Source organism: Phascolarctos cinereus, unplaced genomic scaffold, assembly GCF_003287225.1.
Source record: "Phascolarctos cinereus isolate Bilbo 61053 unplaced genomic scaffold, phaCin_HiC Scaffold_7;HRSCAF=346, whole genome shotgun sequence".
In the NCBI taxonomy this organism is placed as follows: Eukaryota; Metazoa; Chordata; class Mammalia; order Diprotodontia; family Phascolarctidae; genus Phascolarctos; species Phascolarctos cinereus.
This window is the reverse complement of record NW_027556180.1, coordinates 58,111,524-58,125,297: the sequence shown is the minus strand read 5'-3', so window position 1 is coordinate 58,125,297 and position 13,774 is coordinate 58,111,524. Positions and strand designations below refer to the sequence as shown.

Below are 13,774 nucleotides of genomic sequence, written 5' to 3'. Positions count from 1 at the left end.
AGTGGTGTGGTACAGCGGTTAGTGCTGGACTTGGAGTCAGTAAGACCTGATTTTCACCCCTGAAATTATCTGTGTGACCACGGGCAAAACACTTAACCTCTCTGTGCTTCATGAGGACAAGAACTGTTTTTCATTTTAATTTTTGTATCCTCAGAGCCTCTACAGGGTTAGATACATAGTAGATGCTTAGTAATGCTTGTTGAACTTAATTGAATCTACTGAGTCATAAATGGGCTACTATCTGCATTGGAAGGAATTTCCAAACTGGAAGTTCCCCATATTGAAATTAGAGACCCTTCCTGTAATCCATAAACCAATAAAAAGTTTATCATTAAAAAAATACCTAACTATTCCTGACAATTCAATTCAACAAATGCTGATTAAGCACCTACCATGACAATCTTATTTTAGTCATCCTTCTGTGCATATCTAACATGAATGCATTTTAAAATTCTTTTTTTAATAAATGGCAGTTTTAAATGTTTACACTGGATATAGGAGAAACTGGAGAACTTACTTCTCCTTTAAATTTTCTTCTTATCTTCCCCTTAGGGAGCTAAGGGTAAAAAGGGTTTGCCTGGATTAACTGGCGAAACTGGCGTTAAGGTAATCCTCTCCTTAGTATCCTATGACTTTATCCTCTTTTAATTTAATCAGATTTGATAAAAACAAAAAAGACGGGGAAACTGGGCACAAGATACAATCATCATAGACTTCAGTAAGATGTCTTATTGGGGTTTCTGGTTTCCTGGACCAATTTAACATTTGGATTTAAACTCTAAATGACATTCAAAGAAAACTTAATTAATGAAAATTATTATTTTTTGAGGAAGTGAGGCATTACACTTAGAATATTCTAATTATATCATTAGCATCCATTGATTTGGTTGACAATTACATCTATTTCTTTAATACAGGGATTTAAAGGAGACATTGGCCCACCAGGATTCCGTGGTCCAGTAAGTTTGGATGAAGTTGTCTGATAAAATGTAGAGTTGATCACCTCAAGGCACTGCACCCTGACTCAGTAATTCTTATAACAACTCTTCAAGAAATTCACATTATATAAAAAACAAAAACAAAAACAAAAGCAGAAATTCACATTATAACATTTACCTTTGAAACATCCAGGATGATTCTGTTTTTTGGTATTAAGAACGAAGTTGATTCTCACCTTTGCGTTCAGGAGGACAGTAGTAACACACCTATACCCCTCTAGACTAAGGGACTTCCTCTCCTAATACCCAATCAATCAACCATAAAGCATCTATTCTATTAAGGCAGCAAGCTATAGTAGAGAGTACATTGGACTTGAAGTCACAAAGATCTGGATTCAAATCTCACCTCTGGCATTGTACATGGACATCACTTAATTGCCTCATCTTCAAAATGAAGTAGTTGTGTTCAGTTGCCTCTCAGATCTTTTCTAGCTGTAAATCCACAATATTACTTGCCATGCATATAGAACTATAACTAGAAATTATAGCTCCCATCAAAAGATCAGAGGGTGAGGAGGACATTGGGGAAAGATCTCAGACCTTAGGGATCCAAGGCCCAGTGGTAGAAGACATGGAAGCCCAACGACACCTTAAGCTGCTGTAAAGGGTGGGGGGAAGCAAAGTGAAGTCTATATGTGGAGAGGTTCCCTTGTGGGGTGGGAAGCCTTAAGAAGCATGTATAAGCTGATGGGTGGAGAGTATAAGCCCATGGAGGTTAGGACTAAACATTCTGTGTGACATGCTATCTCTCTGCTAATACAATAATACCAGACTATGAGTGGCTCACACAAAAGCCTCCTTTGGGGAAGCCTATGACCCACAATACCCAACTCCAAGGAGGAGGAGGAGATGATAGGGAAGAAACAAGAAAAGGACATGGTTATAAGATAAGGGATGTGGTAAGAACTTATCTAAGGTATGCCAGGCTAGCTGCAACATTGAACAGAAGAAGCACTGGTAACTGAGGTGGCTACCTAGTGCCAAGTGAGAGAACAGGCAATCAATCAGTCAGCATTTATTATGTGTCTCTATGTGCTAGGCACTGTGCTAAGCACTGGGGATTCAAGGTAAGGCAGAGTCAGAGGCAGTCACACTGTGGTTACAAGAGTGATGGTATGGGAGCAATAGAGGACTGGGAGGTGTAAGAGACAACAAACCTCTGGATGCTTGAGCACCCTGGGGCAACACCCTGGTTAGCCCATCCTAGTTATGGCTCTGACCCCCCCCAAAAAAACCCAACAAAATAAACAAGGTGTTTTTGAGAATGGCCATGAAATATTGCCATCCACAATGGAGCTGTATCTTCACCAGTTCTCTTCTTGGGGGTACATAGCTGTGACAAAAGATGAACTTCCTGGCAGAACCAAGTACAAATACTAATGGAGAGTGGGAGTAGGCAACGAGAACCCCTGGAAATATGCCAAGAGCCCTGGTCCAAGAGCCTTCATCAATCCATCTTCCTCTCTGTAGTATAGAAACAGACTCGCTTTTGCTCAGCTCCTGAACACCAAGTGCTACACGATGTGTTTCTATAGAGTAGAGAGTAGGAAAAAAACAAAATCCAAGGTTGTACGTTCTGATCCACAGACATCATGTAATCCTGTAGTCTTGGCCATAGTCTGAGTACTCTTCCATTTTCCTATCTACAAAACCAGGTGACAAATAGTAGATTTTCCCCTTCCAGGTTAAAATTCAGAAGCTAAAAGAAAAGTGGGTCAGAGAGGGAGAGTAGGGGAGGACACTAAAGTTTCCTATTGCTGTGACCTTTTAAAATAAATTTTCTGTTTTCCCTGAGCAAAATTTGATTTTCATTGGTGTGGGAGAGACAGCTTGGGGAAGGAGTGAGCAAAGTGCTGGGCTCCGAGTCAGGAAGAACTGGGTTGGAATCTTGCCTTGGATACTTACTAGCTGTGACTTTAAGCCATTCACTCTGAGTCTAAGTCTCCTCATAGTAAAACTGAGACTAATAAAGCGGTTCCCTCCCATGGGTGTGGTGAGGACCAAGTGAGAGAATGTGTGTGAACTTAATGCAAACATTCTGCAGATTTGAAATGGGAGGGTGAATTAATGCAGGGCATCCCAGAAGTCTTAGAGGGATTTTAAGCTACTAAATCTTAAGACTCCACTAAGACTTTTGGGACACCATGAGTTATTATTGTATGTCTACAACATGTCTATCAGTAATCTCTTCTAAAGAACTATATTCCTCCTCTGAAACTGCATCACTAATAGCTAAGGAATGTCAGCCAACAGATGAGCTGCATGATTAGGGAGAAGAGATTAGCCATAGGCCTACTGGGCCCATTAGAGATTATATTCATCTAGACTTGCAAATAGATAGAATTCTCAAATTTATAACATGGACACACAGGATAATTATAATACCAGAAGGGCAGCTTTGGCCTCTAAATCTCACCTGTGACCTACTGTGGCAGTCTCTTTTACTCATGTACATTAAGGTCATATGTGATTGTTGTGTCCCAGATGACCTATGATATCTGGCAAATTCGGAAAGTTTCCTTTCAGTCAAGAGGCCACAAAAGAAACTAGAATAATTGACATAATTATGTTGTCCTTTGAAAGCTTTCAGTGAGACCCTAGGAGCCTTTCTTTTTAAAAATTTTCATGCCTTTCTATTTTAAGACAGAATACTACAGTGGATACCTGGAGAAAGGCAATGATGGCGCTCCTGGCCCTCCAGGACCCAAAGGAGAACGTGGTCCACGTGGTAAGAGGGCTTTTCTTAAAGCATTTTCTCACCATCAGTCCCACTCATTGTGATGCATTGCTGAAAGACTCCAAGAGTTTTACTGTCTGCCACTTACAAAGAAGGATGTTCAAACTTAGCATTTCCCAGAGATGATGGTAATGATTAAATTCTATTACCATTTTTATGTCTCAACATGGAAACAACCATATCCAAAGCTCCTTCATGGAATTTTTGTGAGGATGAATGAAATACAAGCATCCACTGCCCCACTTAACTGCCTATAGCCTGTAGCTATATAGCCCTTCGTGTTCAGTAAGCATTTTAAATGCATCATCCCTTTACACAGATCATTTCAATTCTTTACAATTATTTCATAAAAAGTTTTCATTCCTTGACTAGCTTTCCCCAAGTTTATCTCGTTATTAGTGAGATTTTAGTCTCTTTAATCTTTATCTGTATGAAGTTCACAGTGTTTAAAGAAAAGAGAGCAAGACACAAAAAGCCATGAGAAGTGTTTGAGTGACTAACTAGAAGGATCAAAATTTCAGACTACCTCAAAGGACCAAACAGCATCAATTGATATAGTGCATTTTTTTAATCCACAAGGCAAAGAAAATAGAGATAGGAGAACAAAAAAATTTACTTGAAAGTAAAATTATAGTATCAGCTTATAATTATTTGCATTTAAATTAATTACATAGATAAGAGAAACCATAGTAAATTACTGTAAAATTATCTTCAAAATTTTGTGTTGATTGATACTTCTGGTCCTTTCAGTATAATGCCCTACAGTTTCTCCAGTTACGTAAGTTACATGTGATATAGGAGATGAGCCCTGGATTTGAGTCAGAGGACCTGGGTTGGCATCCCAGTTCTGTTGCTTTCCACCTATTCAGCTTTCAGCAAGTCATTTTATGTCTCTGGGACTCAGTTTCCTCACCTGTAAAATGAGGGTAGTGGTCTGGATGGCCTCAAAAGTTCCTAATAGCTCTAAATCCTAATAATCCTATGCTGTTCTTTGGGGGATGGGGAGCAAGGGGGAGGGAGGATTGGCATTCATGTCTTTTAAAAAAATGTTTCCTTTCCATAGGACCCAGAGGTCCACCAGGAGATATTGGTAGACCTGGTATGTATGTACTTCTTAGAATTCATACAATAATAAATTTTTAAAAAACAGTAATATTCCTATTAAGCCAAGTTACATTAAAGTTATGTCTCTCCATGTGGGACTCGGATGTTTCCTGACTTCACCCAAGACATTTTTAGTACCTCTTTGTTAATTATCTGAGACAGGTGATGAAAGGGAAGATGAGAACCAACATACCAGTAGGTGGAACAGTGGCATCTTCTTGTCCAGTCAGCTTGGACCATGGTTTTCATTAGCATTTTCATGTGCCCTTAAAATGCTAATCAATAATTTTAAAGTCTTGGATCATAAACAAAGAGACTTTTCTTGGATACAAAACAGGGGTCATTAGAAGAAGACTGAGTCTTGAAGGAACACAGATACAGAAAAATAACTTACCTAAAATGTTTTTGGAAGTGACTTTAATAGCCTAAAATGTTTATATTTTTCTACTTAGGGGCATCAAGACCTGGTCTTAGGGGTACTCCAGGATTTCCAGGAATCAAAGGACATAAAGGAGAGAGAGGACCACCTGGCATAAACATAATGGGGCCTCCCGGACTTCCTGGATTCCCAGGCACACCAGGCTACAAGGGGTTACCTGGTCTTCCAGGACCACCAGGTCAAAATGCCTCCCTCCCACACCCCCCTCCCCAAATTATCTGCAGTTTGTTCTTGTAACCAATTTATAAAGAGACAATGGATTTTAATCCTGCTCTGAAATCATGAGTTTTAATGCCTCATTTTTGCTCCTGTTCCAAATCCTTTATCAGTGAAGTTAGAAGGATCGAGTGACCTGTTTTCAGAGGAATCACCAGCTCATTATTACCCCTCTACAAAGCCACTCAAAGTTTTGTACTGAGGTATCAACTAGTGTATATAATGTCAAGAGTCTAAACTTAGGCAGCCATCAATCTCATTAGCTCGGTGACCCTGGAAAAGTTGCTTACTTTTTTTTGGAGTTCATTTCCCTCAACTGTAAAATGAGGAGGTTGGAGTTAAAGGCCCCTTCCATCTCTTCTATAACACTATGAACTGGATATGGAGTTACGATATCTGAGTTAGAATGCCGACTCTCTCAGCTATCAGCTGAGAGACCTGGGGCAAGTCCCTTACTCCTAAGACATCACCAGGTCTTTCCTGATCCCTACCCAGTCCAGGGATCTTTCTACTACTTTAATGATTTAGACCAATTCCTGGAGAATGTGCAGCTTTTAACCTGCAAAACCAATAAGAATGCAAAGCTTCTGGAAGAATCATCGAACTAAAGCTTTTATCAACAGATAATTTATAACTGTGCCTCATTAGTTGCTGTCTGCATGCATAGAGTCATGAAGGCAGCTAGTAGCACAGTACACAGAGCTCAGGACCTAGGATCAGGAAGACCTGAATTCAAATCCAGCCTCAGACACTTACTGGCTTTGTGAACCTGGGCGAGTCACTTAACATCAGCCTGCATCAGTTTCCTCATCTGCAAAATGGGGATGATAATAGCACCTGCCTCCTAGAGTTGCGAGAATAAAATGAGACACTTTGCAAACCTTAAATTGCTATATAAATGTGGGCTATTGTCTCTGTGACAGAATATAAGCTCTCAGCCTGGCATTTAAAGTCTTCCATGTCCTACTTTTCCTGACATTCTGCATCGCTCCTTTTCATGTCTCTGGTAGACCAGTTTTCTGGCCCTTCTCCGAACTCAGCCTTCCCCTGCTATCGATGCAATTGTGAAAAAAGTGACTCACTCTCTTCAGTCATACCAACATACATGAGTGACTTCATCTTCCAATAAAAGAATTATGGGTTAGATACATTACCTAAGGTATGTGCTGTGGTTCCTAGGAAGTGGTCTCTAAGAATATGCAATCGCTTTAAAAATGTCTTTCCAACTTATCAACAGGTAAAGTAACTTTTCAGAATGGTCCTCCAGGAGACCATGGAGATCCAGGCCACGTGGGGTCTCCAGGCATGCCTGGAGCCTATGGGCCCAAAGGTTAGTGAGCCTATCAACAAAGTCAACCTTTAAAATAATATATATTTTACCCTATTTTTCCTCTTACAAAATGACAACACACAAAAATTAAGGAGCCAATTAAGTTGTTTAACTATTTACTCTTTAAAAAATTTTTCTTTTTAAAAACGAATTAGTTGGGGCAGTTAGGTAGGGCAGTGGACAGAGCACCAGCTCTGGAGTCTGGAGTCTGAGTTCAAGTCTGGCTTCAGACTCTTATCAGTTGCGTGACCCTGGGGCAAGTCACTTAACCTTGACTGTCTCAAAAAAAAAAAAAGAATGAGCTGAAAATGCCTGATGGATTTTATATGTATCTATAAATAGAAAGCTAAAATAAGGCCCAAATGAATCCTTATGGACTCTCAGCTTTATTCTTCAGGCCAGATGATAAACCCTAAAGAGTTAATCACTTTTATGGCTGATTTTCCATCTCTTTTTCACAATGCCCAAACTCAGGATAACTGGAATTAAGTTCTTATTCTTTTTCATTTACTCGTCTACCTCAGGCAGATAGAATAGGGAGAGATTATTAATAGTTTTGATACTTATTAAGTGCTTTTCAGAACACACAAAAAACAAGTTCTCTGTCTCATGGAAATAAAAAGGTTTAATTCTCCCAAGTGGATCATATGGGCTCATGATTATAATGGAATCATCATATCACTCTAGGAGAAGAAGGACTGCTGTGTACCCAGTGCACTTATACTCCAGGACCCCCAGGTCTGCCAGGTTTGCCTGGGTTAGATGGTGAAAAAGGAACTCAAGGTAAATGATATCCCCTTTTGCATGGAAGGCTGTCTTACCTGGCAAGGAGGGATTTTGAAATCATAGATGTACTAGGATAATTTGAGTGGACTAGAAAGGGGATTTTAGAAGGTCAAAACAAAAGAGCCCAGGTAACACAACCAGTGATCCCTGGGACTTCATTAACTGGCATTCAGAAAAGGTTCTAGGGGCAGCTAGGTGGCACAATGGATAGAGCACTGGCCTTGGAGTCAGGAGGACCCGAGTTCAAATCCAGCCTCAGACACATAACACTTACTAGCTGTGTGACTCTGGGCAAGTCACTTAACCCCAATTGCCTTGCCAAAAAAAAAAAAAAAGAAAAGAAAAAAGAAAGAGTTCTACTTGGAGGCTATAGACTTGAGTCAGAAATCCCAGATGGTGCCAAGCCAAATTCACGTCAGGGTAGTGGAATTCTGGGATATCTACAGCAGAAATAGGAATGCTAGTAGGGTTCAATCAGCATTCAGCTGTGTGTAGTAGGTATCCAGTGACTGGCAGGAACTGACCAATGAATGTTGGGTTTGGGAGGGTAAAGTTCCCTGTCCTGGCATCTATTAATACTGGTACTGTGTCTGCTAGTGATCTGCGGTGGGAGAATAGAGATTCCTGAATGGTAGTCAGCACTGTCGTTGGTCAAGGGGCTCCCAGTTATAAAGTGCTTAAATGCCCAAGTGAGGTGTTCCTCTGTATTCCTCAAAGTATTCTGACTAAACAATTTTACATTGGAATGTCAGTATTTTTGATAATTTATGAAAAGAAAGATCTAAGATTAGTACCCAGATACTCTGCCTCTTAATTCATTCTTTTACCCAGCACTATTTTTATGCTATGACAGCAATAAAATAGAGATAATTTAAATAATAATTTCCTTTAGACAATGCCTAAAAAGAACAGCTAGTTTTCATAAGCTTTGGTAACTGGAATTATCTTTTTTCATATAATAACCACTCAATAAATATTGTCAATTGATTGATTTGCAGGGGGGCAAGGTCCTGATGGTTTAAAGGGAAGCCCAGGATCTCCGGGATATACAGGTCTACCAGGCTTTCCAGTAAGATTACAGCTATGAATTGTTTAAACATTTTGGTTCAATTATTTTTTTTTAATTTGATGCTTGTAAGAATTTGGGCTCCACTGATAGATGGAGCAGAATCAGCCCTGAGGGCTACCCTTTAAGAAGAATTTGTGTAATGCATATGTTTCCTCATTCAGGGCTCAGGACCTCGGAACTTTTGAATTTGTCCCACATCTAGTGTCTGTCGAGGGGTCTCAGTTCCCTAGCAAGCATTTAGCTGACAACAAAGAGCAAGTTTATCATACAGAGTAAAGAATACAGAAAGGACTCCTCTCTAAGCCCACAGACAGCCAAGACACATTCCCCTCTTATGGGTCTTTCCTCTACCAGGGACCTAAACAGGGGCTCCAGACCAATAGGACTACCCTGATATTATTTCCCCAAGTGGCTAAAGAACTAAGGGTTGATAGTCAGCTCCCCGCCCTCAGACCTCGAGATAAAGTGATTTATCCATCATCACAGAGCTAGTAAAATTCTGGACCAGGAGAAAGGCTAGGTCTGACTCTGATGTCTACTTGTCATTCCTGCTGAGGTTGCCACCACTTTTTTGAGGAAGGAAAGGTTACAGCTCTTTAAGTGCCAGCCAAGTGGTGGTGGCTTCTGAGTTAATTAATATTGTTAGCTCTTTTGTTATTCAGACCCCCACCTCACCCCTGCAGCCTAGTTAGGTTACTGAATTTCATTCACTTCTTTCCCATCTCAAGAAGTAGACTGACTCTCTAATTCTCTCTCTCTCTCTCTCTCTCTCTCTCTCTCTCTCTCTCTCTCTCTCTCTCTCTCTCACTCTCTCTCTCTCTCTCTCTCTCTCTCTCTCTCTCTCTCTCTCTCTCTCTCTCTCTCTCTCTCTCTCTCTCTCTCTCTCTCTCTCTCTCTCTCTCTCTCTCCTCCCCTCACCCTGCCAATACTCAATCAGCTCTTCCTGTTCACTCATTCTGATGCTGCAGAAACTATCACATCTTTCCTCACTCATTTACTTTTTCATTTCCCATGCACTTCCTGCCTGACTCTATTCTCAGGTGGAAGGGAAAAGCTGATGGCCACTCCCAGCAATTACCAAGGCTCATATCCCCATTACCCTTAAAGGCAAAGTTCTATTGCCTCACATACATAAGTAGCCAGGCATCAGGCCTGTAGCCTTTATAATGATTGCGGTCTGTATCCCAATTCCCACTCACGGTAATGAGTCAGGTCCCCTAGAATAAAGCTATATCTTTATCAATCTTCCCACCATTGTTCTAGAGGTTGGGAGTGTTCTCTAATTCCATTGTTTGCCCCAATATTAATGGTCAGTGATTAAAACCCCAGTATCATTTACCCAATTAACATCAAATAGCTTTTACAAAGGGATAGAAACCAATAAAATATAGCAAGAACAGAAGTTACAACACCTATAAACATCTTAGCTCCTGGTGGAAAGTGTCTCCAACTTAAAGAAATTTCTTTAAAGCATTTGTCCCACCAAGTTCAGGGGACCAGAATAAGAGAATAGGAGGGGGAGTGGGGAAGGATGCTTTGGTGTGCCTTCTCTAAATCTTCTGGGTGTGCTTCATCCTCCATTATCTTGGGATCATGCTATGGGGTGGAATGTGAGTTCAGCTTTACCGAGAGATGAGAATACCAATTCTTGAGTGGCCCAGATACTTGGACAGAACTCCCTACTGCGCCAACCAACCACCTACCTATATATTGCACCCCTATACTTACAGTGACTAACCAGGAATCCTGTCACTGTTGCTCTCTGAAACTCTGTAATCATAGGACCCTGGAGGATGGGGACCCCAATCAATTAACAGAAAATAGGATGTACTTTTCCTGAATGACAGTTAAAGATAATCAAAGTTCAACCACAGCCCCTGTTTAGATTATTGTACTGAATATCAATCATTATGATCATTGTATTAACATAATAATGTTCAACTTTCCAACAAAAGCATCTTAGTGGAGCAGTCACATGAATAAAATTTGCCTTATTGGTAAGTTGGCCATTACGTCATGCTATTTTCAACCATAGTAACTCATGAAATATGGAGGGAATACAGTGATAAAATCTTGATGTTTTCCTCAAAACTGAAAAGATTTTAATATGTAGTAAGTTTTATTTTATAATGGCATGATGTAAAAACTAGGTTCAAATCCCATTTCAGACCCTAAGTTGTACAAATCTTAGAAAGTCACTTTACTCTTCCCAGGCTCAGTTTCCTCCTCTGTAAAACATGGGTCATAATAATATCTACCCCACGGGGTTGTTGGGAGAATCAGATGAGATAATGTATGTAAATGAGCTCTGAGAACCCAAAAGCTCACTATAAATGCATGTTACCATTGTACGTATTTAAGATTAATACAAAACCAATTTCACAAAAATGTAAACAAGGTGTCTTTCTTATTCTCACTAGGGTTTCCCAGGTACTCCTGGTGATCAGGGACAAAAGGGAGAAAAAGGTGAAACATCACATGAAGGAGAAGCAGGAGATCGAGGGGATCCGGGGAACAGAGGAGACCCTGGAAAAAAGGGCTCAGATGGAATTCCTGGAAAACCTGGCACAAAAGGATTACCAGGAACAAAAGGCGAACCGGTTGGTACACAGTAATATGTTTTAAATTATGTTTCACTGATTTTGAAATAAAGCTTTGAGTTAAAAGAAAAAGCGATCTTCTAGGGAGTGACAACAACTAGGATTGAGTCATGTATATGTGAAGAAAGCTATCTATAATTCATTAGTACTAGTAATAAGGCAACGTATACACAAGTTATGGTATTTACTTAAATAATTAGCCCTCCATTAAAGTCCTACACCCATTTCTCTTTGTGCCATTGTTGATACTGGGCCCTTAATGCTCGTGTCAATAGAACGAGCTCTGGAAGAGCTCATCTATCTGGAAAGGCTTCAAGTACAGGGCCAGTGATAGACTGCCTGTTTGTTGTCGAAGGATCAACTTCAGAGCCAAGTTCACAGAGGCTCATCACAAGGAGGCTGACCACTAGGTGCGTTATCAGCCACAGTAACTCATGAAACATGGAAGGAGAAGGCCAGTAATAAGATCACAGATCCTTTCTAAGAATCAAAGAGCTAGCATCCAATGTTTTATGGCAATCTTTAACCTATACACTCATGATGAGTGTTCTAGAATGCTAAGCCGTTTTTACAGGACTCGTGTAAGTAGGAAATGCTTGAAACATTCATTTACAGATAGAGGCAAAAGTAAATATGTGTATTTAGACAAGTATACGTTTATACGCCACAAAAAATAAAGATCAGCCTAAAAGAGTATCACAAACACTTTTATATTTGGTTGAGTTTTTGGTGGTATTCCCCCCAGAAATGTGAAGAATTCCCAGTGTGGAAACATTCTCCACCAGTGAAGATGAGCAACTCATCTGCAATTCATAGTCTCAGCTGCCCAGAGCACTAAGAGATTAAATGACTTACTCATGGTCACAAAGATACTATGCGTTAAAAGCAGAACATGGACTCCAGTCTTCTTAACTTCAAGGCCAGCCAGGATGCTGCTCTGGTTCTCATATTTACTCAGACTGGCATATATTCATACATCTTCATCAAAAAAATCAAGGGGGCTTCAGACAGTTTTGATGCAATGAAATGTCAGTAAATTGGAAATGGTGCAAATACCAGCTGGCCAGCAATGATGGTACCCTGTTGAAGTAGAATTTTATCCCAAATGAATTTTTCCTAATAAACTCACCACACCCATAACCCTTGATGAGAAGGTCAAAGGTCATCCAGGAGATACTGGTGATGTTGAAACTCGAACTCATGGGACGGATTAGCTGGATCAACTATGGACCACAAGACTCCAATGCCCCCATTACCTTGAGTTTATTTTGCATACACACCCACACCCCCCCACACACACACCACACACACCCGCACACACACACTCACCCCTATACATACACATATATGTATATGTTGTCTGATAAGAACACAAGCACCTTGAAGACAGGGGCCATTTCGTTGTTTTGCCTTTGTACTCCCAGCACTTGGCACAGTGCCTAACATACAGTATATGTTTAACAAATACTTGTTAATCAATTCATTGAAGGTATGAAGGTGACCTAGGTTCTTGAAGGCTGACCAGTAGAGGATAAAGTGTCAGATCTTACCATGCTCAGTGATCAATTAATAATCAAAAGACGAAGATTCAAGAAATCAGCTAGCTAAGTATGGCAAGTCGAATCACTAGAAGGTTGGCCACCAGGAAATTATATACGAAGTCAGGGAGGGGTTATGATTGGCACCAGTGAAATAAGTAACCACATTGATAAACAGTAAAGCAAACTTCTACATTCAATGGTAACTATTACAAATTTGACATTCCCAAAAATCTAATTGACTATAAAGGTAGCAATGCTGTAGATTCTGTTATACATTACTAATTAGATCAAATAGTCAGTCAACAAAAATTTATTAAGTTGTTGCCATGTGCCAGGTACTAAGTACTTAGTGTGCTAAGTACTAAGAAAAAAAAACAAATAGAAAAAAAAAATAGAAAGACAGCTAGTCCCTGCCTTCAAGGAGCTTCCATTCTAATGAGGAAGACAACCCCTAAAAGGAGGCTGAAAGAAGCTGAAAAGAAGGGAAGGGACATATCTGGGGAGGGAACATGGGAGAGGAAGTCCGGACGGCATCTTGGAGAGCAAATGAGACAGGGCTGGCCTGGGCGCCTCCTTAAATGGAGGTTCTAGGAGGAGTCATTCAATCAAAGGGAGAGGCCATGGGGCAGAGCGCATTTCTACTTTATCTGTAAAAATCAAACAAAATAGTAAATGCCAACCAGTTACATTTTCTTCCCATAGGCTGTGAATGGTGAAAAGGGGGATAAAGGTTTTCCAGGAAATCCTGGTGACCCTGGGCACCCAGGACCCATGGGACCAGCTGGAGCATCCAACTATGGACCACCAGGAAAACCTGGACCAAAGGGAGCTACAGGCGTGCCTGGATTTCCTGGATTACCTGGAAATGACGGTTGGTTAATTTTATGTCCAGTACAAATTATTTCCATGTATTGTGGATTTTTAACTCTACCAAGCTCAGGAACAATAATAACA

The 13,774-nt window shown here is 40.3% G+C and overlaps 1 protein-coding gene across 1 annotated transcript in view; it reads left to right on the top strand.

Moving 5' to 3' along the window:
* Window positions 1-13,774, top strand: part of COL4A3 (collagen type IV alpha 3 chain) — a 175,015-nt gene that overhangs the window by 93,586 nt on the left and 67,655 nt on the right. The window contains 10 exon segments of the mRNA XM_020970941.2: window positions 553-606; window positions 918-959; window positions 3,642-3,726; window positions 4,799-4,834; window positions 5,292-5,456; window positions 6,732-6,824; window positions 7,512-7,607; window positions 8,609-8,679; window positions 11,100-11,279; window positions 13,523-13,691. Of these exon segments, the coding sequence (XP_020826600.1) occupies window positions 553-606; window positions 918-959; window positions 3,642-3,726; window positions 4,799-4,834; window positions 5,292-5,456; window positions 6,732-6,824; window positions 7,512-7,607; window positions 8,609-8,679; window positions 11,100-11,279; window positions 13,523-13,691 (991 nt within the window).